General features: G+C 48.6%; 2 protein-coding genes and 1 long non-coding RNA gene across 4 annotated transcripts in view; 2 read left to right on the top strand and 1 right to left on the bottom strand.

The window, feature by feature from the left end:
- Window positions 1–27,476, bottom strand: part of LOC135176344 (uncharacterized) — a 68,436-nt gene that overhangs the window by 10,860 nt on the left and 30,100 nt on the right. The window contains exons 2-3 of one of the 2 annotated variants that reach the window (XR_010302610.1): window positions 12,208–12,300; window positions 5,428–5,644 (exon numbers count right to left, since the gene is read on the bottom strand). This is a non-coding gene — a long non-coding RNA (uncharacterized LOC135176344). Of the gene's footprint in view, window positions 1–5,162; window positions 5,645–12,207; window positions 12,301–27,476 lie in introns of those variants that run through there. The other variant, XR_010302609.1, reaches the window with a different exon arrangement.
- Window positions 20,484–22,886, top strand: SLC18A3 (solute carrier family 18 member A3). The gene has a single exon (XM_064145681.1). The coding sequence runs from the start codon at window positions 20,484–20,486 to the stop codon at window positions 22,068–22,070; it is 1,587 nt and encodes a 528-aa protein (XP_064001751.1). The 3' UTR covers window positions 22,071–22,886.
- Window positions 24,196–27,476, top strand: part of CHAT (choline O-acetyltransferase) — a 34,447-nt gene continuing 31,166 nt past the window's right edge. The window contains exons 1-2 of the mRNA XM_064145387.1: window positions 24,196–24,274; window positions 27,274–27,419. Coding sequence (XP_064001457.1) covers window positions 27,357–27,419 — 63 coding nt within the window. The 5' untranslated portion in view covers window positions 24,196–24,274; window positions 27,274–27,356. The remainder of the gene's footprint in view (window positions 24,275–27,273; window positions 27,420–27,476) is intronic.

Below are 27,476 nucleotides of genomic sequence, written 5' to 3'. Positions count from 1 at the left end.
ACCCCTCAGATGTATGTACACATTGATAAGATCTCCTCTCAGTCTTCTCCTGACTAAACATCCCTGGGTTTCTCAGTCTCTCCGAGATGCTCAAGTCCCCAGATCACCTTCATGGCTCTCTGATGGACTCTTTCCAGCAGGTCCCTGTCTCTCTTGAACTGGGGAGACCAAAATTGGACACAGTATTCCAGGTGTGGTCTCAGTAGGGCAGAGTAGAGGGGGAGAAGAACCTCCCTAGACCTGCTGGACACACTTTTCTTGATGCACCCCAGGATAACATTGTCTCTCCTGTCCACATTGTTGTCCCATAGAGAGCCTGCTGTCCACCAGGACTCCAAGGTCTTTCTCCATGGAGCTGCTTTCCAGCAGGGCAGCCCCCAGCCTGTACTGGTGCCTGTTGTTATTTCTCCCCAGATGCAGGACCCTGCTCTTGTCCTTACTGAACTTTATGTGGTTGATCGTCTTTATGGCCCTCCTCCAGAACTGCCCCAGCTGTTCAACATCCTTCTTATGGTGGGGGCACCAGAACAGGACACAGTACACCAGGCAAGGTCTCATGAAAGCAGAGTTAGAGAGGGAGAATCACTGCCCTCATCCTGCTGGTCATACTTCTTTTGATGCAGCTCAGGACATGGTTGCACTCTGGACTGCAAGCAACAATTGCTGGCTCCCATTGAGTTCTCAGCTGACATCCTCAAATCCTTCTCCTGGAGACTGCTTTTGAGCCACTCTGTGGCCAGCCTATATTTGTACTTGAGATTACCCTGAACCAGGCATAAGAGCTTGCACTCAGCCTTGTCGAACTTGATGAGCATAGCTCAGGCCCACCTCTCAAGCCTGTCCAAGTCCCTCTGGACGGCATCCTTTCCCTCCAGCATGTCAACCTGGCCACACAGCTGGGTGCCATCCTCAAACTTGCTGAGGGTGCACTCAGTCCCACTGTCCATATCACTGACAAAGACATTAAACAGCACTGGTCCCAGTACTGACCCCTGAGGCATGCCACTTGTCACTGGTGTCCATTTGGACGTTGAGTGATTGACCACATTACTTTGCATGACAAAACTGCTGTCCTGTAAGCCTTAATTCTTTTCAAACAATTCTAACACTAAATACACACCATCACCATATGCAGAACCTAGAGAAAATACATAACACTCGTTAGGAAATGTTCTAAGCACACACAACTGCCATTAGAGTCTCAGAGGCATGAAATCAGACTTTACCTTTCCGTTAAGGATTCAGTGTCACTATACAGCAGCTAAGCACAACACCTGTTCAAAGCAGAAGATCAGGGCTTACAATGGTAAGTGATGGGGAATTTAACACACTAAGATGCAAGAGGAAATACTAAATCAATGAACTCTAATGACCTGAAGGTAGAATTAATTTCTTGGTATGCCCCAATAACTACAATCCTTATTTGCAAGGGGTCACCCAGTTTCATGCAGGGACCAGATTGACACTCTGACACCAATGTGATGTATGAGTTGAACCCTTTATGGTGGCTAAAAGCAAGGCTCATATAGAGAAGCAATACAATGTGTATAATTCTGATAGGTTACACAGCAGAGTATGGGCTGTCCACATGCCCAGAAGCAAATCTGACTGATTGGCTCCCTTCAGTCTCCTCACACAGCCAACTTTGCAGCTTCTCAGTAAGTTTGCAGATGACACCAAGCTAGGAGCAGGTGTTGATCTGTTGGAAGGTAGGAGAGCCCTGCAGAGGGACCTGGACAGGCTGGATGGGTGGGCAGAGGCCAATAAGTTCTGCACTTTGGCTACAACAACCTCAAGCAGCGCTACAGGCTGGGGACAGAGTGGCTGGAGAGCAGCCAAGAAGAAAGTGACCTGAGGGTACTGGTAGATAGTAGCTGAAGATGAGCCAGCAGTGTGTCCAGGTGGCCAAGAGAACCAATGGCATCCTGGCCTGCACCAGGAACAGTGAGGAACAGTGTGGCCAGCAGGATGAGGGAGGTTATTCTTCCCCTGTACTCAGCACTGGTCAGGCCACACTTTAAGTTCTGTGTCCATTTCTGGGCCACTCAATTCAAGAGAGATGTTGAGGTGCTGGAATGTGTCTAGAGAAGGGTGATGAAGCTGCTGAGGGGCCTGGAGCACAAACCCTATGAGGAGAGGCTGAGGGAGCTGGGGGTGTTTAGCCTGGAGAAGAGGAGGCTCAGGGCATACCTCATTGCAACTACCTGAAGGGAGGTTGTAGCCAGGTGGGGGTTGGTCTCTTCTGCCAGGCAACCAGCAATAGAACAAGGGGACACAGTCTCAAGTTGTGCCAGAGGAAGTCTAGGCTGGATGTTAGGAGGAAATTGTTGGCAGAGAGAGTGATTGGCATTGGAATGGGCTGCCCAGGGAGGTGGTGGAGGCACCGTCCCTGGAGGTGTTCAAGCAAAATCTGGCTGAGGCACTTAGTGCCATGGTCTGGTTGAGTGGCTAGGGCTGGGTGCTAGGTTGGACTGGATGATCTTGGAGGTCTCTTCCAACCTGGTTGATTCTATGATTCTTTCTCAAGGTTATTTTCCCTGCAGCTGCACTCCTTATCTCTGTGTCCTAATGTTACCCTATTTCAGATCACTCAGCACTGCCCAAACCCCAACACTTATTCCTTCAGAAAAACAAGCCTTTTTTATATGCAAAACGTAGCATCAAATCTTTGTGCTGAGGAATTAAAAAGCAGCAGTTGCTCCACAAATACAAAAATAAAATGCTTTCACACCAATAATAAGTGCAAAAAATGCTGCCAGTAAGAGTAAAATACCATCTAGTAAATAAAACTGATCTGGAGTAAATAGAGGCAACCCCATTCCCAGCCAAACTGCACTTCGTATTGCAACTGGCATATGTGCAAAGTGAAATGACATTCTATCAAATAATGCCTCTCCATCTGCTTACATTCTGCTGCTTCTACACTCTCTTTTCCCTTTACTGTCAAAGACTTTCCTAAACGTTAGGCAGCAGATAACCAGATCCGGGGCTGAGATGAAAAAAGGACGCTTTTTTCCCCCAAAAAAATACACGATACCTTTGCACCCCCTGCTGGGGAAAGAGTAACGAAGGAACTGCTACGGAGATCCCACCCCCATCGCCTACATTTAACTCGTGATGATTTGGCTTCATCTTACACGGTTTACTTCTTTTAACACCGTGATATAAATTCGATTCTAGGCTGACTTTAGTTGCAGTTAGCGGGAAGCTTACACATGGATGAATAAGAGAAGCTCATAAAAATTCCTTATTTTATGACCATATTCTTTCAAGCTTACTCAATTACTTGCTTTTTGTAAGGATGGAGACCTGTTGTGTTAAGCAGAAAGGCCATTTCAGTAGCAAAAATAACCCTTAAGTAGCAGTCTAGCACTGGATAACATTGGGAAGATCAACTTTTGCTAGCTACTGGAAACTGAGCTTTTGCTATTGCCACACGAAAATCACTGTGACAGAATTTCTGTAGCGAGGCTGGGGAGAGGCCTTGAGCACAGCCCTACGAGGAGAGGCTGAGGGAGCTGGGATTGGTTAGCCTGGAGAAGAGGAGGCTCAGGGCAGACCTTATTGCTGTCTACAACTACCTGAGGGGTGGTTGTGGCCAGGAGGAGGTTGCTCTCTTCTCTCAGGTGGCCAGCACCAGAACGAGAGGACACAGCCTCAAGCTGCGCCAGAGGAAATTTAGGCTGGAGGTGAGGAGAAAGTTCTTCACTGAGAGAGTCATTGGACACTGGAATGGGCTGCCCGGGGAGGTGGTGGAGTCGCCGTCCCTGGAGCTGTTCAAGGCAGGATTGGACGTGGCACTTGGTGCCATGGTGTGGCCTTGAGCTCTGTGGTAAAGGGTTGGACTTGATGATCTGTGAGGTCTCTTCCAACCCTGATGATACTGTGATACTGTGATGTCAAGCCCTGTTCTGGAACCTTGACTTTCTCCCTTGAAGGTCAGCAGATCACAGTAAGATGATTTCTTTTTTAATCAGAATTTTTTATTAATTTAGACTGTGATACAATGGTGAAAGTTCATGTTACCTGACAGGAAAAAAAAAAAAAAAAACAAATCTTGAAATAGAAGTTTTCAAGAAAGCTACTAAAGAATTCGGTATTTAGCTGTTCGAGTTTATCCAAGACAGAAATAAAGCCAATTTTACAGAGCATCTCTGCTTTTCCGTTTGTCACCAGGAGGTGGCAGTAAATTGCCACGAATCCGCTCCAAGTGCCCTCCACTGCTGCCTGCCAGAGTCAAGCAGAAGAGAGTCCTAGCACTTCACAGCAGCGACAAATCTGTCGTTTAAGCTACCACTTTGGTATACTCTGGAAGAGCAATATAGCCAATAACTAACTCACGCTACACCGACAATAAAAATGATTTCTTCTCTCCTGTCTGCTCCCCTCACGCAACCAACTTCTGGCATCCCTGCTCTGGCTTTTCTGGAAAACTGCTAACTCTGGACTCACAGTATCATAACACAGTATCACCAGGGTTGGAAGAGACCTCACAGATCATCAAGTCCAACCCTTTACCACAGAGCTCAAGGCTAGACCATGGCACCAAGTGCCACGTCCAGTCCTGCCTTGAACAGCTCCAGGGACAGCGACTCCACCACCTCCCCGGGCAGCCCATTCCAGTGTCCAATGACTCTCTCAGGGAAGAACTTTCTCCTCACCTCCAGCCTAAATCTCCCCTGGCGCAGCCTGAGGCTGTGTCCTCTTGTTCTGGTGCTGACCACCTGAGAGAAGAGAGCAACCTCCTCCTGGCCACAACCTCCCCTCAGGTAGTTGTAGACAGCAAAAAGACCACATCAGACAGCAAAAGATGATGTGGTGCTGTGCACAAGCACACCAAGGCAGCTCCTTATGCAGGTGGATATAGCTGACTCAACAAAAAAACTGAGCAGCCTTTTGCGGAGGCTTGCAGACCGCCTAGAAACTGCCAGAGACCTGAGGTCGTCTGGCATGAAGAAGGATTGCATTGTGAACCGACTGCCACCTTGCTTGGGATGTGACTCTGATCATTTGACTCAGAAGGACCCATAGCTCTTAGTGTGGACAATGTGTGGAATACTCTCTTGTGTCAGCAGTGGAGTAGAATCTCAAAAGGTTAGGGGAGTTTCAGAGGAACAGGTTCCCTTTATCCTTACCACTTATCAACTCTAATGAAAAGGTCACACTATGAAAACAAAGGGTTTGGCTACATATTCTTGGTCTCTAGCAAGCCTGAGGGTCGTACTGACACCTTGCTACTCCTACTGTTTTTCTGTGTAGCCTCAGGGATGCACTTCATTGATTCCTCAGGTTTTACTGAGAGAAGGTATCTCTGTAACAGGCTCACAGTCTGAAGTGCAATGGAAAGAATCCTGGGTATACAAGCTCGTATCAAAAGTATCTCTCAGATGCTTGAAGTTTCAGGAAGGAAAACTCACTTCCACACACCTGCACAGTGACACCAAAGAGAGCCTCAGAGCCCTCAAAGTTTCCTTCATGTGAGCCACTTGAGCAAGAGGCTTGATTCCCTCCTGCACTGCTCCAGATCTGCACTGCTCCCCTTGGTCCCAGGGCTGATACGCACTTCTGAGCAGTGGGGCACCCTAGGGCAGGCACTGCTCCGGCTGCACCACCAGCTGTCAGTCATGGATGCATGAGAGCTGTCCTGCAAAGCATACATAAAAAGAAGAGGTTAAAGGGATGATGGAAATATCCTGGCAAATCTGCTCTTACAGAGCAGCACTGCCTCCCGCACCGTACGCCAAGTGAACGGCAGCGAGTATCAGCAGCACTGGAGACAGGCACAGCTTGCCTGGCTCCATGCCGCCCCAGGGTGCAATGGCAAGAATTCCAAGGAGACTGCAGCAAAGCACAGAACAGGCAGAGGAGAGAGGCAGGGACGTGCTCCCCTTGGTCTGCCACATCTCTGCACCAAGTCACAGTCTCACCATTCTCCTTGAAAGAGAGGCTTTGCTGCCACAGGGCTAGCTGCTGATCATACAGCTAACAACATGCAAACACATGGTGCTTTGCTCATGAGCAGTTGCTGTCTCAGCACAGACTCTAGTGTACTGCCAGAAAATAACGTTAAAACATATCTATATATTCTTCACTGTGATACCCCACCAAAAAAAAAAGGAACATGTTTGGGAGAAGAAATTGTCACTTATTAAAAATGGAGCAGAAAAAAAGCAGTAAGCATTCAAAGTTGGAAAAACAGACAAACATTCAGAATATTTCACAGTATCACCAAGGCTGGAAGAGACCTCACAGATCATCAAGTCCAACCCTTTACCACAGAGCTCAAGGCCAGACCACGGCACCAAGTGCCACGTCCAATCCTGCCTTGAACAGCCCCAGGGACGGCGACTCCACCACCTCCCCGGGCAGCCCATTCCAGTGTCCAATGACTCTCTCAGGGAAGAACTTTCTCCTCACCTCCAGCCTAAATCTCCCCTGGTGTAGCTTGAGGCTGTGTCCTCTTGTTCTGGTGCTGGCCACCTGAGAGAAGAGAGCAACCTCCTCCTGGCCACAACCTCCCCTCAGGTAGTTGTAGACAGCAATAAGGTCACCCCTGAGCCTCCTCTTCTCCAGGCTAACCAATCCCAGCTCCCTCAGCCTCTCCTCGTAGGGCTGTGCTCAAGGCCTCTCCCCAGCCTCGTCGCCCTTCTCTGGACACGCTCAAGCATCTCAATGTCCCTCCTAAACTGGGGGGCCCAGAACTGAACACAGTACTCAAGGTGTGGTCTAACCAGTGCAGAGTACAGGGGCAGGATGACCTCCCTGCTCCTGCTGACCACACCATCAACTACAACGCAGGATAAAAATTGGGACTTCCTTATTTCTGTGATCATTTCCACTCAAATGCAACAGGGGACTCCATCAAGGAAGAATCCAAGTTTGGAATTACTCTGTATTTGCACAGAACAAGTAGCAATTCTCCTACTGAACTCTGTTCTTATGTCTAAACTTATTTGTAGCTTTGATTCAAAAAGCAATAACAAAAAAAAATAAATCCTGGCTTTTAGATAAATAATTCAGAAGATTCTGAGTGTTTTGAGGTTTCTTTGTTTAGAATAGAAGGAAGGGGCTCCAGTGGCAGACATTTAAAGAGATCAGTTTCACTCATGTAGCAGCCCAGACAGGGTGAGTAAGAGGAGTATATGCATGCAGAGGGAAAGCAGAGAAATGAAATTCAGTGTTGGAAGAAACCTTGCCCCTTTTTTTTTTGCCAGTCATCCAGATCCACACAGCCTCCTGACAGCCCACAAGCCTGCACTTCCTTTGCCTGGAACTTAGTGGTGGAAAGAGAAAGAGGACACTCAGAGCAGCTCTCAGCATGACATGAGTAAAACGTGGTCAAAAGCCACACCTGTACCCAAAGTGTAACTATGGTGGGAGGTGGGAATTGTTTATGTACGAGCAATATTGCTGCCACCAGAGAAAATGTAGGGCAGGGAAACGTCTGTAGTGAACGGGCAATAGCAGACAGCTCTGATCAAAAGCACAGTGATGCTCAGTTTGTAGCACATGAAACTGCTGTAAGATTGAGCGCTCAGAGAGACTGAAGGAAATTCAAACAGAGCCCCCAGAGGGGAACCATTTTTCAGCAGGTCATGAGCAAGCCAATAATGATTTCCACTTCATTTGTATGTGTGCTAAACATACTTGGCATTACTTCTGAGACTGGGGTCAAAAGTTCGATGATTATAGATCTTTGCTAAAGGCATTGTGCTAGAAGATGCATCTAGATAGCTTCCAGGGGAGGGTCAGAGCTGGGTTTGCACTAACCCTTACCCCTGCACTGTCCTGGCAGTTTCCCGGTTGGAATCCATGGTACATATGAAAAACAGCCACAACGTTGCCTTGCGGGCTGCCTGGGGAGGTGGTGGAGTCGCCGTCCCTGGGGCAGTTCAAGGCAAGGTTGGATGTGGCACTCGGTGCCATGGTCTAGCCTTGAGCTCTGTGGTAAAGGGTTGGACTTGATGATCTGTGAGGTCTCTTCCAACCCTGATGATACTGTGATACTTAGTGCCAGGATGCTGCAAAACAAAACACAGGAATCAGAGAGGTAGGGCCAGCGTTTGTTCTGCATCGCCCATGCTGCTCCCGTGACTTCCCATGCTGCCAGGCTCTTGAGCCAGCAAGACACATCCTTTGCTCCAGACATTCTTCAGCATGCCCTCAAAAAAATACATGTAAGTATAGCAAGTACAAAAAGGAAGACAAGTGTACACGAGGGAGGAGGAAGGACAGCCACCTTCCCCACCAGCTGTCATGGAAAGCAAAGTGATTACAGAAAGGCAAACCACAGCACTTGAAACTATCCAGTCCCTAACACCAAGAGTGCAAACACTTCCCCATGCCAAAAGCCAGTATACACACTCTCCCTCTCTCCACAGTAGTGCCTGCACTGCAGTTAAGGCCCCTGTACAACATCCACTGCTTTCTCAGCACACAGCATGACACCCACTTTCCAAGTACAAACACCACATCTGATCTGGAGAATATCTTTAAGAGGGTTAAAATGTGACCTAACTAACTGCTGCTGAATGAAGCTTTGGATGAGACTCATTCCTTCAATAGAGTAAGTAGCAAATGCCTATTCCCAATGCCAGGGCAGCTCTGCAATAGGCAAACATCCCTCTGAGCACCCCCAACCGCCAGAGCAGCACCAGCAGGCAGCTCCCTCACAAACACTGCCACAGCTTCTCTGGAAGTGTTGGACACTGCACCCTTAACTGGTTTACTGCTTGCCTCCCTATAATGAACGCAGCAGCAAAGCAAGTTCAAGCATTAGCTGATTTGCCTGGACTCATGAGAAACACTTAGCAAACAAAGGGTCAGAGAGCCAGCCTTGGGAATGCCCATTGCATTTTAACCTCACTCTTTAGGCTTTGGGGGACTCACAACATCAACCTCACATGCTCAGAGACACATGGTGCAGTTTCCTCCAAAGGAAAGGTCTTTACACGATGAATTCATAGCACTTGGCTGCTGCTGCTTGGGGATAAGCTGAAGAGAAGGCGACCTGCAAGCTCAGGTTTCTCTGTCTGAGGAAGACAATGGCTGAGGCAAAAAGAGAGCCAAGCACACCACCACAGCGCTGGAAGTGCCCATTTGCACCACCTCTTGATGTCTTGGTTCTCTTGCCTTTCTCTGAAACTGTGTGAGAGAGACTCAAGTCACGGGTTTCAGCACACAGTTTGACTTGCTTGACGCTGAACTGGCAGGAAAGAAGCTTTCTGTTTGCCCCAGGTGCACTACACTGATTGTGTTCTGCAGCTGTAAGTAGCCTGACAGAAGAGAAATTTTCCATGGAAGCCTCCAGAAGACTCAAGGGAAATGGAGGACCAGGGGCCTTCATTAACTGACACAGGGCTTGGCTGACCTGGATTCAGGTAACGAGTGCTGGCTGGGGAAGACAAGGGTTCATTTTTCAAGGATTCCTATGTAATTGTCTTGAACTTTGATGGGAGCTTGCAATGCATGCTCTAAGGGCAGAAGCCTGATAGACACACACTACCAATCTGAATTTTCACAAGCACAAGGGGAAAAAATACATAGAAGAAACCCATTTATTCTTCAGAAACTCTCCCCTCTAGTCTCTCTCTCTCTTTGGTGGTTGGGGTTTTTTGTTTGGTTAGTTTGATTTTGTGTGTGTGTGTGTGTGTGTGTAATTAAATTCACCATAATGACCACTGCAATCTGAATCTAATAAGAAGTCTGAGTTTCTGTTCTCCATTGGTAGCCATTTGCACTGCTTGATTTAGGCAACTCAGTAAGGCATAAGAACGGCATTGTGAGACAACCTTCTTGAGTCAGTGAGTAAGAAGAAAAGCTTACCTAGACAGTATTAAATCACTAAAATTTACTGTGCTCTACTTCTCATGCTCTGATTCCACTGGCAGCAAAGGTATGAGCTGGCTTATTTACAAATATAGACTAGAGAACTAATTCACACAGAGCTGCTTTCCAGCCCAGAGCAATAAAAATTAATACTAAATATAATGAAACCTCATCAGCCTTCAGGCATTTGAAAGCCCCAGAGCCACATCAAGAGATCCTCTGAAAATGCATCAGCCTCCTCATGAGAGAGATTGGGGCTGGGTTGCTACAGGGACCAGCTACCAGAACTGCCATGGCACCTGGCTGTCACACTCCAGCAGCAGATTATTCCATGGTATCGACCCCCCCCTCCCTGCTCAGGGTTAATTCTTTTAATTGTCTCACCACATCTTTTCCCATTAGGCTGATGTAACTTGTTTAAGCATACACAGATTGATTTATGCCAGCACTAGGGATGTAAATCAGATGCCTGTTCTCCAGTTAATGCACACTCTGTAAGCAATGCAGGCCAACAGTCCCCCATATGGGAGCTCTATCCTTTCGCCTTGAAATTAAAGGCAGCCTCACAGCGAGAGCAGAGTTACACCATGCTAAGAATAGGCAGATGCCACTAGTGTTGTGGGCAAGGCAATGCCACTGCCTCCTGCTTTCAATTCTCGAGTGCCAACATCTTTGTAAATCCACAACCAAGGAAATGGAAAACCTCTTTTTAAAGTCCACTATTGTGAAATTATCGGAGCCCACTGAAATCCTCAAATCTGCCAGAAGGTAAAGGGCTGCCTTCAAATGCAACCTCATCTGTCTCCAATTAAAGACAGACTTCCTTTCACAGTGTATGTCCAAGATCCTTTGGCTCAATGTGGCATGTTCCCTGCATTTCCCTTTTGTGGAAGGGGTTGTGCATAGTGTAGAAGCCTGCAGAGGAAAGCCTTCTTTTCCGTACATGCATTTCACATCATGCAATGTACAAACAACTCAATTCAAGAGAGATGTTGAGGTGCTGGAAGGTGTCTAGAGAAGGGTGATGAAGCTGCTGAGGGGCCCGGAATACAAACCTTAGGAGGAGAGGCTGAGAGAGCTGGGGGTGTGCAGCCTGGAGAGGAGGAGGCTCAGGGGGGACCTCATTGCTGTCTACAACTATCTGAAGGGAGGCTGTAGCTAGGCGGGGGTTGGTCTCTTCTGCCAGGCAACCAGCAATAGAACAAGGGGACACAGTCTCAAGTTGTGCCAGGGGAGGTCTAGGCTGGATGTTAGGAGGGAGTTGTTGGCAGAGAGAGTGATTGGCATTGGAATGGGCTGCCCAGGGAGGAGGTGGAGTCACCGTCCCTGGAGGTGTTCAAGCAAAGCCTGGATGAGGCACTTAGTGCCATGGTCTGGTTGACTGGCTAGGGCTGGGTGCTAGGTTGGACTGGCTGATCTTGGAGGTCTCTTCCAACCTGGTTGATTCTATGATTCTAACATAATGTTCAGGTATTATGGAGGTAGTTGAAAAACAGAGTTCTTAGTAGTACCAATAAAAATGCCTTTGGAAAAAATAGGACATATTGCAGATCCAAGGTCCTTTCATTCTATAGCTGTGTTCAAAACTAAATCACTGGTCTCTTCCAACCTTGGTGATACTGTGATACTGTGTGATACTTAGATGCACTCAGTATGAACAAAGTTCATCTGCAGGTGCCACTATCTCACTTAAAGACAAAGAAAACTCACTTTCTAACTTTGTGCTTCTAGAAAACAAGTAAAAAACTCCCACACATCCACATTGCCAAGCTGCTAGAGAAAACTGGTTCTGACTCTAACCTACATTGCTAGATACTCTTTGGGATTACAACCAGGACGCCATGAGTCCCATCACATTTTGACAGCAAATCCCATGCATTTCCTACCAGCAAGAGGGTTCAGAACAGGAACTTACTCAGCTGATTCTCCCAAGTGCTCCTCCTGCTACACAGCTGGTCCTGCTTTGGTTAGCAAACAGACTTCATCTCCTCAGATTTGCAGATCCTCCAGAGAGCTTTCAGTACAATATCTAAACACAAAGCTAGTGGACATGCTGAAAAATATCAGCACTTCTTAAGAAATTTATTCCACTGATGGCCTACTCTCCTCAGAGTCAAGAAGGGGAGGGATTTATTTTAAATTGCAGAAATGGTCTCCTGAACTGAGTTCCAGACCCATTTCAGATCCATGCCCTTTTAAACGCAGCAAAGAGGAAGCTAATTTGGACATAAACAAGAAAAAAACAAATACAACAAAGCCTAAAACTGACCCAAGTGATGGCAGTAGTGGAAGCTCTGTGGAGAAGAAACGTTCACCCAAAAAAGGGACATGTTTCCAAAACAAAGTGACAGTACACATGCTTTTTCACTGTTTTCTTACCTCACCTGCTGTTTTCTGCAGCCAAGCTCCAGTCAGCAATGTTTCTCCATCAGTTCTGCGCAGCCTGGAGCCCACCAACAGCAGCCTTGCAGCCTAAGTAGAGAGCAGAACACCCCTTCACAGTCCTGGCCAGGCTCAAACCCTAGCCAGCCCTGCCTGTTGTTCCACTACCAGGCACAGCTCTCACTCATGAAGGGGCTCTGGAAGCATCAACCCCAAGATTTCCCAAAACCCTGCAGCCAGCATAACTGTGTTAAGGATGAGACACCAAAAAGAATTTGGAAAACTAGCAGTAATTCCACATGCTTCCAGCCCAGGCAGAGAAGCAACAGAGGTGCACAGGCCCCTGAGAATCAGTCAGCACAGGGCAGGTTTCTAATGTCAGATATCTCATATTTACAACAAGCTCTTTCAGAACAGTCTCCATGCAGGGAGCAAATCACAACATTTTCAAACAAACTAAGTATGACTACTGTAAAAGCACCTTCAGATGAGTCATGAAAAAAAAGACCAAATAAAACTTTCTAATGTATTATTAAGCATGGATCGTTATTTATTGCTATGAAAGAATAGCAAAGGCTGCTTTGATAGATCTAAAAGCACCAGCAGGAGCCACTGCCCTTTGTACCTTGCTTAAGAACCCCCAGCTGACAAGGGCTACGTGGACCATATGCTGCTCTGAAGCAGCACTGAAAACAGAGAGCTCAGCAGATACTCCAAGTGACAAAAAGTGCCATGAAATAGGCTCCTTCACTCTTTTGTCTCCACCCACAAGACCTTCTCTCTAACAGCAGCTTTAAGCTAAGACTGGCCTCACCTGTTGCCTGAGCCCATCCTCCCTAGCAGGATATGACTCAGTCTTACACCTTCCTGAGGAACTGTGACACACACTTAATGTCCTTTCCTATATTCCTGTGGATGCTAATACTAGGCACCTACAAGGTGACTTTAGTCTCTCTTGATTTTATCTGTGCTGCAAAAAGCAGCACTTTGTCCCCTTGCTCTCAAGTGTTTCCACCTTGAAATGCCACAGGCGTTCAAAATGTTAAAGCAAAAGATGGGATATAATTAAAGCAAAGGATGGAATCTCATTCCTGTGAACAAGAGCATGCAAAGAGAAGAGATGGGAAAGATTGGTATTAATTCCACTGTGGCCACACTTAACATGACTATAATCTATGTACATGAGTAAATACCCAAGGCACTGAATAACTAAGCAGGTTTATCTTCTCTGACTTTCATAAGTCTCATAGAAAAGTAGGATCCACTGCAACACTCTGGGGTTCTTTTTTCCCCTCTCAGCACTAATTTCATACTTCCCCTCCCAGCCTATTTCATACTTCACTTAGGATAATTTTGTAAAAATAAAAGAACATACAAATGATAGATGCCAGAACTTTCCTTGAAGAGAAATTTCCCTTAAATGGTATGAAGATACAAGCTGATTTGTGTCCTGTCACTGGCATATGTCACATACAATATATCCTGCAAACACGTTTCTAATTCTTTGCCCAGATATTTGCCTCCCTGTTTAAGCTCAGCTTTTTCTGCTTGGGATAATGTTGATTGCTTTACAGATTACCTAACCAAAAGGTCTGACAGGTTATTTGAAGTATCCTTCTTCTGCAGCCAGTAGAAGGAAAATGCCCAGCATGATGGAAACCTACATGTAAACTATCAGTAAATCAGAATGCCTGTCTTACACAGCTTTTAAAGCCACAGGAACTATTTTGTGAGTGTGTGGAAGGTGTGGTTCGTGCTGTCATAGCTCTTAGAGGCTGTTAGGCAATAAGGAGCTAATGAGGTATTCAATTTGGGCTACAGAAAAGCCCCAAAAGGTGAGCAGACATGAGTAGCTAGTGGAGAAGCATGTTAAGAAGCAGTAGCATCAAGACATTTCTTCAGCTTCTGCTCCCTGCAAAATTGGATGAGAAATGAGTGCATGAATGGACTTGAGGGATTTTGGAGCAAGGATAGCTCATGTATTTTGACATGAGCTGGAAAGCTGAAAAGCAGGGTAACTTTGGGGGGAAATGCTATATTGTTATAGTTGGTTGGTAATATTTTGTCAGTCTTTCTCAAAAGAGCAAAGAAAGACATGCTAGGACAAAAATGATGCTGAAGTACTCCTCCCAGACCTTATAGCTGCTTCTTGCTTCTCAAAGATGGATATCATAGGATCATAGGATGTTAGGGGTTGGAAGGCACCCAAAGAGATCATCGAGTCCAGCCCCCCTGCCAGAGCAGGACAATCCTATCTAACACAGATCACAGAGGGACACATCCAGACAGGCCTTGAAAGGCTCCAGAGAAGGAGACTCCACGACCTCCCTGTGGAGCCTGTTGCAGTGCTCTGGGACCCTTACAGTAAAAAAGTTCCCCCTTGTGTTGAGGCAGAACCTCTTTTGCTGCAACTTACACCCATTGCTCCTTCTCCTATCCCAGGGAGCAGTGAGCAGAGCCTGTCCCCTGCTCCTGGCAGCCTTCAGGTACTTACAAACACTTATCAAATCCCCTCTCAGTCTTCTTCAGACTAAGCAGCCCCAGGTCCCTCAGCCTCTCCTCATCAGCCATGCCCTCCTGTCCCCTAATCCTCCTCATAGCCCTCCACTGGACCCTCTCCAGCAGATCCCTGTCCCTTATCTTCTGGACTAGATAATTTGTCATTAGCTAGTCCAGAACTGATAGAGTTGTTTGAAAGACATAAAGAAGAAGCAAGGAAGATGACAAGGGTACTTTAAAGTGACAACAAATAGACATAGGCACAGCAGGGAAAAACCCAACACAAAAAGGCATTTCAAAGTGAACATTAGGAGACTATTCAACCTGTGAATTTTCTTGATGCACATATTCTCCAAGAAGGAAAGTAGAAATTCCACTTCCTTAGCCTTTTAGAAGTACAGACGTGACTTTATCATAGAGAACACCCTGCACCTTTAGAGTTAGAAAACACACTATAATTTAATGGCTCTCATTTAACTCTAATTGAACAACAGTCTGTAACAATTAACAAGAGCATCAACCATTACTGAAGCTAATGTAAGATTAAACACCAACCCTTACTCTCTTTATGATACATTTTCCTTTCTCTCTCTAAGCATTATTGACAAAGAATGAAGCAGCATCAAGTATGGGTGCTGGAAGGTGTCCAGAGAAGGGTGACAAAGCTGGTGAGGGGCCTGGAACACAAACCCTAGGAGGAGAGGCTGAGGGAGCTGGGGGTGTGCAGCCTGGAGAAGAGGAGGCTCAGGGCTGACCTCACTGCTGTCTACAACTACCTGAAGGGAGGCTGTAGCCAGATGGGGGGTGGCCTCTTCTGCCAGGCAACCAGCAACAGAACAAGGGGTCACAGTCTCAAGTTGTGCCAGGGGAGGTATAGGCTGGATGTTAGGAGGAAGTTGTTGGCAGAGAGAGTGATTGGCATTGGAATGGGCTGCCCAGGGAGGTGGTGGAGTCACCATCCCTGGAGGTCTTCAGGCAAGGACTGGATGAGGCACTCGGTGCCATGGTCTAGTTGACTGGATGGGGCTGGGTGCTAGGTTGGACTGGATGATCTTGGAGGTCTCTTTCAGCCTGGTTGATTCTATGATTCTATGATTCCATTTACCAATTCATTAAAAAAATATTTTAAAAAAAAAAGATGTTCTGACAATGATTTACAAAGAACAGTTCTGCTGACTGGACATGGCTTTAGCTTCTGCAGAAATGGACAGGCACACTGTCATGTACAGTCCCTATCCCCCATCACAACTGTACCACACGTGAAGTTTTGATGGAGAAGTACAACAGAGTTTCCTCAAACAGCTGTGCCTAGTGGCTGTTCTCACTAATGCCAAAAGTCCTGTCGAGGGGAGGGGCTAAGGTTTGTCTAGTCAGTACCACCAACCAGACCTGCCCAGTAGGAACTCAAAGTATGAACAGGAGCATAGAGCCCTGTCTGGCATTCCTCTACCCAGTGCCACCAACCGCAGAATTTATTCAGCCCTACCACGACTCTTTCCTCTACTCTCTGAAGATCCTGTGTGCACCTTTCATAGAATCATAGAATCAACCAGGTTAGAAGAGCCCTCCAAGATCATCCAGTCCAACCTATCACCCTGCCCTATCCAATCAACCAGACCATGGCACTAAGTGCCTCATCCAGGCTTTTCTTGAAGACCCCCAGGGACGGTGCCTCCACCACCTCCCTGGGCAGCCCATTCCAATGGGAAATCACTCTCTCTGTGAAGAACTTCTTCCTTTGTGTGTTTCTACCTGTACCCATGTGTCTGCCTCCCTTGAGAACAAAGATTTTAGAGCTGATCAAGGAAAGGCAGGAAGCTCAACTACCACTGCCATACAGGAATATGCAAATGTGCCAGCATAACAATTCGAACACCAATATGGTTATATCATTGTTCTCCAGTTTATTGCAGTGATACAGTGACTTATATGCTAACTTGGAAGAGGCATGCATAGCTAATTTAGTTAAGACTGTGTGATGGTTTGGGCCTATGATCTAGTTCTTCTCACCAAAACACTCTACCCTGCTTCAAACTAGCACAGTTTGGTACATGTGGAAGGCACAGATAGGCTTAAGGCTATGGGTGAGGCACAGATAGGTTAAACTTACATAAACAACCTGTAGGGTCAGCCTCCTGCGGCCACAACTGGCTAAGGAGAAACACCCAATATTGTCTCAATAATTCCACTCATGGCTAAAATTTATTGGTGTCTCCTTGGCATTCCAGACACCTGTGCACAACCCCATTTCTGAAATTAAGTTGTTGAAAATTAATTCTGTTATGTCTTCCTTTCTCCTCCACCACACTTGGAAAGATTAGAACGTATTTGTCAAAGAAAGCAAACCTCTCCTGTTTGGCAGGATGAGCTTAGCTGGTCTTTTAATCAGAAATTAAATTTGGAAAAGAAACACCTAATTAATTTAGCACTTAGTGCTATAAAGTGTTTGCCATATCCTTAAGAGGACAAGCTCTCCATTGCAGACATTAAGTACTTGGGCTATCAAGAAAATTAGTATTTTGCAGACATTTGGAACTCTGACTCATGGTGTTTGGACTCCTCAGAACAAAAAGTTTTTTTCTTCTATGGATGCAGAGTTAACTTAAGCCCATTCCTGACAGCAGAGTGCATCATAGTCCTTGTTGCTTCTCTTTTTCTTTCTCTGTAAAACTACTCTGATACAGCATCAAAAACAACTGTCATTCCAAAGTGCAAGGACTATCAATTCAGTAGGTAGCAGGACAAGCAAGTGCAGACTGTACACAAACAGCTTTTTACTGTTCAGTTATTTGCATACTAATTTTTATGTTTAGAGAGAATCCTTCTTCATTTTTCCAGAATTCACAACATAGGTAGGCCTTTGTTTTCAAACAGAAGTGCTTGTTAGCAATGTGACCAAGTGGGCATACTAAACCCCACTTGCCCCTCACTTTCAGCTTGAGCTTTCAGCCATCACCTGATGTGTAGGTTTGTATGATTAGGTGTGTGTTAATATATTTTCTGTTGTTTTGAAGATCCTAAATCTGATTTCCCTTCCTGGATCCTGGCCTTGTTTTGGACTCAAGTAAATTCCCCTCTATGGCAAAACAGTTATCATTTTCCTTCATCTACAGCCTCTAGAACAATAAAGTGGTAAGAAGTCCTGGTGCAGCCAACTTTGGATTATACAGACCTAAATTTTTTCCCATCTCCTTGACATTTCAAAACCACACAGTCTGCAATGGAGGGCAAATGAAGTACACTGCCTCCCCCACACTCCTTCTTTTAAACCAAGTAAGTGTTACACCTTCTGGGCTTTGGGATAAAAGTACAAAATCTTAAAAGTAGTCTCATCTCACCCTGAAGTCCCTTCCAAATAGGATGACTTTCTAAGCCAAACACCAAGGAGACTTTTTTTTCCCCCCTACTTTAATTTACTGTGGGTCCATCAGCTTTGAGCACACGTGAAGGTACAGTTTCTCCCCATTAGTTCTGTCTAGTCAAAGAAGCTCACGTAGGGATGACGCATCTCTTGCAGATAAGGGTATCCGCTGATTTGATTTACTAAGAAGACTAAATTTATTATACAACATTCTACAAGTATAATTCTGCTTTCCCTTGATGGTAATAAATTTGATATTAGCTCCCTTGAGACAAGAGAAGCTGTCCCTTTATTATCCAGACATGACCCCCAGAGCCAGATTCCATTTTAGAGATGGGAAATGACCATATCTCTGATTAAAAGGGAAACTTTAATCAAATAAAGTGCCTCATCAAGCAAGAGCCAAGATTCCAATACTCCTGACTGCAGCACAGCAATGATCCAAAGTCCTATCTGCCCCCAACCCATTACTGCTTACTGCAAACGTGACATCCATCCCAAATAGGAAACACATCCTTTAACAGTTTCTTCACTATCCTGGGAGCTGGTCCTCCTGTGCCCTAAATGCTTTGGAGAAATGTTCTCAGGCTGCTCCCCCAGGATCAATTTGAGGAACCCAAGGAAGTTGGGCTTTGCAGCGTCAGGAACTTTTTTTTCCCAACTAAATGGATTTTGGAGGTGACAGCCTGAACCACACACACAAATGCAGCAGCCCAGGCCTTCGTCTCACTGTCTTTCCAATCAGACTCTTCTCTTGGACACTTTCCTTCTACATCCTGAAACGATCTCTTAAAGCATTTAAGATGTTAGGCTGTTTACAACCCCAGGTTGAGAGCTTTGTCCCTCATGTCAACATGTATTTCTGCAGTTTCACAGCTGGGGTAGTAAATGAATAACAAATAATAATGACAATATAGATGTTTTGGGATATTATTATTTTAAGCATTTAAGACTCCACTTTCATGTGAGCAAAATCGGATCTCTATGTCACATCTATCTTAAAGTCTTTCTGGCCATCCAGACAGTTTTCTTGCAACAAAGCAAGACACAGCAACTGACAGATAAATCATCTCCCTTTCAGCCGTGGAAGCTCAGCTATGCAAGCAAATGAAGGCGCCCAAACTCCACATCTACTTAGGAACCGCTGGGATGAGAGATCCAGCCTTCTGCAGAGATCCTCCTTGGATCAGCCCACATGTCGTTGCTGCTACAGGAGTAATGAAATTGACCCTCTGCTTTATGCCAGGAGCATCTTCCTAATAGCGATGCTTCTGCGCCGAGCGAAGCCCTTTGCTCCCCAGGGCTTCTAGCAGCAGCACTGGCCCAGCAAAACGCAAGAAGAGAGGCATACCACTGCACCTTAAGATTACTTCCCTGGTATTTGCCTGAGGGTTAGACATGCAGGCAGGAAAATGGTGCCTTGTGTTCCTCGCTGCTTCCCAATGCAGCTTCAGTGGTCTCTTAGGGGAAGGCTCTGTCGCCGGTGCGGCACACACCCCCGAGGAGGGACAGGGCTCATCTCGGCACAGCTGAACTGAGTTCCCGACCAGGTCGAGTCCTGCAGAATGCCCCCGCGCCCTTCTCTGGCTCGGCCGCGCAGTCAAGGGAGCCTTCCGAGCGGCGGAGCTACTCCGGGTATTGGCAGCCAGCCCTAGCGAGTAGCACTGGGCTTAAACAGCGGCAGCCGTTTAACGGGCTGTGCCGTGGAAGGACAGGGTGGCCGGGGCGGGGGCAGTGGACGCCTTTGCGGCATCGCAGACACCCGGTGGGCGAGTTAGACTCCGGGCAGCCGCGGCGCAGGGCCGCAAGAACAGAGGACCGCTGCCCGCAGCACGTCGGACTCGGCCCCATGCTACCCAGGCCTAAAGTGAACTATGGGACGAGGCCTCCGGGGAGCTGCTAGGAAAGTAGGGACCGCTTCTCGTGCCGTCTGCAGATGCAGAGATAGCCGCGCCGTCGGGGCGGTGAGAGCTGTGGGCAGGACTTCGCCTCCGGGGTGGGGCAAGCATCGCCCCCCCCCGCCCCCCGGAGGGACACCCCCAGGAAGGGCAGGGACTGGCGGCATTCCCAACATACAGCCCCCTTAACCCTCAGCCAGCCAGGACTGGCATCGCTGCTGCGGTACAGCGGGCGGGGCGCGGAAGGCGGGCGTGCGGCGGGGCCGGGCCGGGCCGGGCCGGAGTGGGGGGGGCACGGGGCCGGCGCGGTGGCGGGGGCGGGTGGGGTTTCCGTGCGCTGTGCTTATTAGTGTGGTGATGGAAAGTCGGCCCCTCGGAGCCGCCTCGCAGCGGCGGCGCGGGCTGGCGGCGGGCGCCGGGAGGTGAGCGGCGGCGGTTCGGGCGGCGAAGACGGCGGGGCCGCCCCCGCCGTGCCCCGTGCGGGCGGCGGCGGGGCGGCGGCAGCGCTGAGGGCAATGTCGGAGGCAGGGGGCGCGGACCGGGCGCGGGCCGCCGTGGTGCGGCTCGCAGAGGCGGTGGGCGAGCGGCGGCGGCGGCTGGGCACTGCCATGGGGGAGGCGCAGCGGCAGCGGCGGATGCTGTTGCTGGTGGTGTGCGTGGCGCTGCTGCTGGACAACATGCTCTACATGGTCATCGTGCCCATCATCCCCGACTACATCGCGACCATGCGCGGCGGGGGCCACACCGGCGGCCCGTCCGCGCCCGCGGGGGTCAACGAGAGCGGCAGTAGCAACCGGAGCCTCCTGCCGGCGCGGTACCCGGCGGCCACAGGAGGCAACGAGGACGTGCAGATCGGGGTGCTCTTCGCCTCCAAGGCCATGCTGCAGCTGCTGGTGAACCCGCTCAGCGGCACCCTCATCGACCGCGTGGGCTACGAGGCTCCTCTGCTGGCCGGGCTGGCCGTCATGTTCCTCTCCACCGCTACCTTCGCCTTCGCCCAGAACTATGCGACGCTGTTCGCGGCGCGCAGCCTGCAGGGTCTGGGCTCGGCCTTCGCCGATACGGCAGGCATCGCGCTCATCGCCGACCGCTACGCCGAGGAGCCGGCGCGGAGTCGTGCCCTCGGCACAGCGCTTGCCTGCATCTCCTTCGGCAGCCTCGCGGCCCCACCCTTCGGCGGCGTGCTCTACGAATTCGCTGGCCAGCGGGTGCCCTTCCTAGTGCTGGCCTGTGTCTGCCTCCTCGACGGTGTGCTGCTGCTGGCCCTGGCACCGCCTTGGGCCTCTGGGGCACGAGCAAACATGCCTGTGGGTACCCCTATTCACCGCCTCATGGTGGACCCCTACATTGCTGTGGTGGCAGGGGCCCTGGCCACCTGCAACATTCCCCTGGCATTCCTGGAGCCCACCATTGCCAACTGGATGAAGGAATCCATGGGGGCCAGTGAGTGGGAGGTAGGCCTCACCTGGCTACCCGCCTTCTTTCCCCACGTGTTAGGTGTCTACGTCACCGTCAGGCTGGCTGCCGCGTACCCCCACCTGCAGTGGTTTTACGGGGCCTTGGGCATGGCCATCATTGGTGCCAGTTCCTGTCTGGTGCCAGCCTGCAGGAATTTCGGGCAGGTTATTGTTCCCCTCTGTGGCATCTGCTTTGGCATCGCCCTTGTGGACACAGCCCTGCTGCCCACCCTGGCCTTTCTGGTGGATGTGCGCCATGTCTCTGTCTACGGCAGCGTTTATGCCATTGCAGACATCTCCTACTGTGTGGCGTATGCCCTGGGGCCCATCGTAGCTGGCCAGATTGTGCACACCATGGGCTTTGCACAGCTCAACCTGGGCATGGGGCTTGCCAACGTGCTTTACGCCCCTGTCCTCCTCTTACTCAAAAACGTCTGCCAAATGAAACCTTCTCACTCAGAGAGGAACATCCTCCTTGAAGAAGGACCTAAGGGACTATATGACACCATCAAAATGGAGGAGCGCAAAGGCATGAGCAAAAGCCTCCATGCAGCAGGCGAGACAGAAGAGAACGGCATGGACTCTTACCACAGAGACCTGACAGGGGTGTCTGAGGAGGACTCATCAGATTATGAGTATAGTTAAGTTCACCCATAGAGCCCAGCTCCAGGAGCAAGACGTGGGCATGTGGGAGAGAGGAAAAGGGGAAGATGAAAGCATTACTGCATTATATTTCTGTACCAACATGCAATATATACAGTTTAACCTTTGTCATGATGTAATGGCTTTCTTCTAGACTTATTTTTAGTCGGTATTTCCTTCAGCGTTCTGGCAAGGTGGAAGGGGTGGGTGATGGGGGAACAACCCTGAGTACCATTATCTGAATAATCATTAGCATAAATCAAGGAGGGGGGGGGGGGGGAGGGATTCTTCCCAAAAAATCCCCAATACGACCAATAAAACAAAACCCCCAACAGCCTCGTAGCTGGGGGAGAATTGTGCAAAGTTTTTCAAGCTGAAACCGTGTGTGACATACTGTACATCTGTAAAAAAAAAAATGGCAAAGCAAAAAAAGTGTGTAAAAATAATTTCGAGTGCTATATTCAGGGACTTAGTAAAATCTGTGTACATAGAGATTTTCAGTTGATTTCATATATTTAAGAAGTGAAACGACTATCATGACATCTTATTCTTCCTTTGGAATAAACTGAAGTATTGTACCTTTTTTTTTTTCTCTCTTGTGCTGCTCTCTGGTAAGTGCAATGCGCTGTATTATGTTGAAGTTCAAAATACAAGAATAAGATCTGAATAAACGGAACTGAAGGGGATTGATTGTCTTTGTTTCGTTGTTGAGGGCTGCTTGAGAAAGGAAGCAGGTTGTTCTCAGTGTAACCCCTACAGTAACAATTCTTAAACCTCATCGGTTACCAAAATTGGCCAGGAAAAAACCCTGGTACAAAACGTTCTCATTCATTCTTCAAAACATGTATTAGTGCCTCGGAGCAAACAAAATCACACTGCAAACATGCTACTGATTGCTGTAAAAAAAACTTCCTGTATTCTCATTCGAGTTTAATCTTAATTCTCACTATCATCATTTTCGAATATTCAAAAAAATTAAACATGAGCATCAGTTTGAGACCCAGCACTAGTAAACACCTTTCTTGGTGCTGAATGCTGCTCCGACTGCGATGTAGCCGACAGGCATTAAGCAAAACAAAAGACAGGTGAAGTGTTCCAGTCAAACCTTTACAAAAAGTTAAAACCTTCGATCTAACCACAACGGAGCCAAGATGCGTATTTTGCCCTGTAAATTTATCTTTATACAGAATAAAATCGTTTGTCCAAATTTCCTAGATTATTAGGAAACAAATTTAATGACTTGCAGTCTCAAGAGGGTAACAAAACTACATCAGTGGTCACAGCACCTAGGAAAGGAGTCTCCCAGTCTCTGGGGGAGCTGCTCGCGGTGGGGGCGACGCAGCGAAACCTCGGCGGGCTCCGCCGAGCTGCCGGGATGCGCGGCCCCGCCGCAGCTCCTGCCCCAACGGTCGGGTAGCTGCCCACGCGGCGCAGACCTCCCGAGAACACCGCCACGGTGTTTTGTCATGGCGGGCTTGGCGAAGGAGCAATGGCCACGGCAGCAGGAGATAAGCCCCGTATCGCTTTGCGGTAAGCGCCTACAGCGGCGCCTCTCTGGCCTCGGCATAACCCGCTGCTGTCGCCGGTCTCGGGCCAGCTCCCGCAGAGCGCGGGGCCCTGCCAGGACCGCTGCCGCCCCTCCCGGTGGTGATGCTAGCAGCCCGCTTGGCAGCGCTACCCGTGCTGTTCGGCCACTGAGACTTCAGGAGCCGCAGGTGCCCCGGCGGTGACACTGCTCGACGATGGGGTGTCCTGGTAAGGCAGGTCACCGAGTGCCGTACGGCTCGGAGGCATCCCTCGCCACCACCGGGAAACCTCTGGGCTAACCCTGCCGACTGTAAAGGGCCAGGGCGAACTCGTCTCTGCCCGGTTCCTATCGCCCTCGTTCCTGGAACCTAGCCAGCACGGGCGAGCTGCCGCCAGCTAGTCACAGCCGGCAGCACGGACAGTACAAGAGCGGCCTGGCCCGGGCAGGGATGCAAGGGCAGCGCCTGTTGCGCGCAACGGGAGGGGCTGGTAGGGCCGGGCAGGGCCGGGCCGCGTGGGGCCGTGGGGTGGGGAGGAGCCAGGCGGCGGGGACGAGCTGCGCTCCACAGGCACCCGCCCAGAGGGGACCTGGTCGCGGAGGAGGCGGCAGTACCTTGGACAGAGCCACCGCGACTCACGGAGCCCGCCCGGGAGCCGCTCCGGAGCGCCTCGAGGAGCAGGTACGGGCAGACGGGCTGCGTGCCCCGCGCCTCCCGCCGCCCCGACGACGCGGCTGCAGGAGCCGCGCTGGGAAAGCCGCGGGCTTGGGAGTGGGGGGCTGCGGGTCCCGCGGAGCGGAGCCGAGAGGGCTGCCCTCGCCAATTTCTGCGTTGCCGACGGCAGCCCCGGTGCCGCCGCGCTGCCATCGCCCGCGAGTGGCGCTGGAAGGGGAGGTTCTGAGGGAAGGGGCTCCGCCGGGCTGATGCGTGGGAGGGTCTCGGGACACACCGGCAGCCTCCGGCGGAGCCTAAGGACTATCCGAGCGGCCCCGCTGTGCAGCGCCCCTCGGGGAGCTCACGGCAAGCGGCAGGGCACCTCCCGGCTCCCCCTGTCATGCCGACGGCCGCAGCGGCGCGCACCTAGCACATGCATTCCTGATAACTCACACATTCCACTTAACTTTAAGCACAGATTCCCAAGAGCTTTAAGCTTATCTTTCCGGTAACACTGGGAGGAAGGATGAATAGGTAGGAGCCAAGTGCAACGTCTCAACAACATCACATACCTCACATAAGGCAGGATTGGACATGGCACTTGGTGCCATGGTCTAGCCTTGAGCTCTGTGGTAAAGGGTTGGACTCGATGATCTATGAGGTCTCTTCCAACCTTGGCGATACTGTGATACTGCAAGCTGCCTCCCAAGTCCACAGCTTGTGGAGAGCTCGAATATAAGCGCATGGGCTTATTCCAGGCCCTCTGTGCTATCTGCTGACAGAAAGATCAGTGCCTTTTGTTGTGGGTTTGAGCTGCTGCTTTGATCTGTGGGGACGGCCACTCGGCTCCCAGCCTGCGCTGACTTACAAGCACCCCGCTAAGCCACTTGCCCCAGTCCTCTTGCTAAGCCATCTGTAAATAAAACCATCTAGGATACTTTTTTTCCTAATAACTTTAACAATGAGCCTCACAGCTACTCCAGCGAGCAACTTTGAAGTCATCTTGAATTTCTAGATGATTTTCTCGTGTGTCAGCTTCCTTGTCCTTTATTAAGCAAATACAGGATTGAGCGTGATGTTAAGCTGGCAGCACTTGAACTACACACAAAGCCTCACTTCATCCTCATGACAGAGAAATACACTGCTCAGGCTATCACCCCCAAACTCTTTATCACGCAGCTTTTACAGATCCGTGAGTCTGTTACTAATAGCATTTCCCAGAGATACAGGGACAGGGTGGACTTGCAATCTGTGTGACTCCATAGTGCAGTTTGAAAACAAACAAACAAACAAACAAAAAAACCCAAGAAACAAAACAAAACAAAACAGAAGAAAGAACAAAAGCCACAGAGAGAAGAATACCAGCAGGATTTTTCCATTAGGAGAACACAGGTTTTAGGTGCTACAAATGCAAAATGGCTGCTCTCTCTCTGAATGCAGGTGAGAAGCTGAGGCCAGCCCAGAGGCAAGCCAGCCACCCAAGAGTTACAGGAATGTCCATTATTTGAAGTACCTTGAACTCATGTTGCTAAGGATAGAGCACATGAGCTAAGGGATGAGATCTGTGCAGCACACCAGAGGGAGAAGGGCAGCACAGCGGGTTAATGTGGCCTTTCCATGAGGGAAATAATCTCTCATCTGGGTTGAAATCATGAGCAGATGACAGATCAACACGAGTTTGTTGTGTGGCTCATTGCAGGGCCCCAGGGACATCTCTCAACCTTATACAACCTACTTCACAGCACACAGCTCCACTGGCAGCCAGCACAGGACAGGACCAACACAAGGTGTCAGTGACCACATACACATTGGCAGATCCATGCTGAAGCTGTGAATCAGGAATAAGCCAAGCTGGTTCCATAGGAGAGGAACAATGTGAAACTCTTCATCTCACTTTCATAGCTAAGGGTTTATCTAAATTGTTCCTAAAAGCTGTTGTAGAAATAGTTAGAAAGTGTCCTGAAAGTACAGTCCCAAGGGTTTCAGAAAGGAAAGCCAACACATGTTGTGGTCTATATTTTGCATACAGAGTGTAAAGTAGTTAACAAGAAGACCCCATGGTCCATCAAGTCCTGCCTGAACACAAAGAAGTTGCTCTGCTTTAATTGACAGACAACTGCTGAGCATGGGCACTATTATATTAGAAGAAATACCTAAGTCATATAGCTTCTTCTTGTGCAGAAAATGAGTAAGAGGCATCTTTAGAAGTTGAAACCAAGATAAGCACAATATCAGACAAATATAAGAGGAAATAATTGCTTCATCAGAGATGACTTCTGTGACTTTAGGCAGGTTAAGCCATTTCCCTGGGTAGGTGTATGCTATTTGCAACAGGTGCTGTGCAAAGCAGCTCAAATGTGGTGAATGTCACCCCTCTCAGTCTTCTCACAGCCATTCTGCCAGTCTAGACAGGCTCAGGGATTGCCCAGACCTATGCCCCAAAACGGGTGCACTGGCACCCTGTGAATTTCTAGCCTGGATGGGGTAAAGGTATGTCTCCATCAAGCTCCTTTTCACAGATGCTGCATCTTTGAAGTGAAGATGACAGCACATTTTTGTGTCCACAGAACCACAGAATGACAAATAAAACTTAAAAGAAATTTGGTCTTTTCATATAAAATGGTAAAGGGAGGACAATCTTCATATCACCTGTGTCTACACAAGAACAGTCAAAGAAAGCTCACCTCTTTCCTCCAGCTAACATAAAGCAGTAATACAATGCATGCAGAAAATGGCACAATGCATTGCAAAGTAAATTAGAGTGACAAAAATAAACCATGCTGAGAAGGAAACATTTATGTGCTTCAGATAGTTCTAGATAAAGAATTTATAGCAAAATGAGACAAACAATGCCAGAGCAATCTCCACAGGGTTCAATTCAGCTACTCTTGAATGTTGTATTTCTATTTCTCTTCAGTTTTGCATTCTGAAGCTTCTATGTATGTTTGTGCAGGGAATACTCCCCATGTACATTCGGGCTATAAATAATGGGTACTGACGGGACTTTAAATCTTTTCTATTTGCAGAACTGAGGCGTGAAGCTCCATAAGTGCCCCCAAGTGGCTTCAATTTCTGTCCTCAACAAAAGATACCAAAAAGAAATGCAGGAATGCCTATCCTAGAAAAAAACATGCAGAAGAAAGAGAAAGATACCTGCAGTAAAGATGAGACAGTAAGTGATTGTTTTCAGGAGAACAAAACCAGAATCTTCTTTAAAGGGTTCAAGACA

This window comes from Pogoniulus pusillus, chromosome 6, assembly GCF_015220805.1.
Source record: "Pogoniulus pusillus isolate bPogPus1 chromosome 6, bPogPus1.pri, whole genome shotgun sequence".
In the NCBI taxonomy this organism is placed as follows: domain Eukaryota; kingdom Metazoa; phylum Chordata; class Aves; order Piciformes; family Lybiidae; genus Pogoniulus; species Pogoniulus pusillus.
This window is presented reverse-complemented; position numbering and strand designations above follow the sequence as displayed.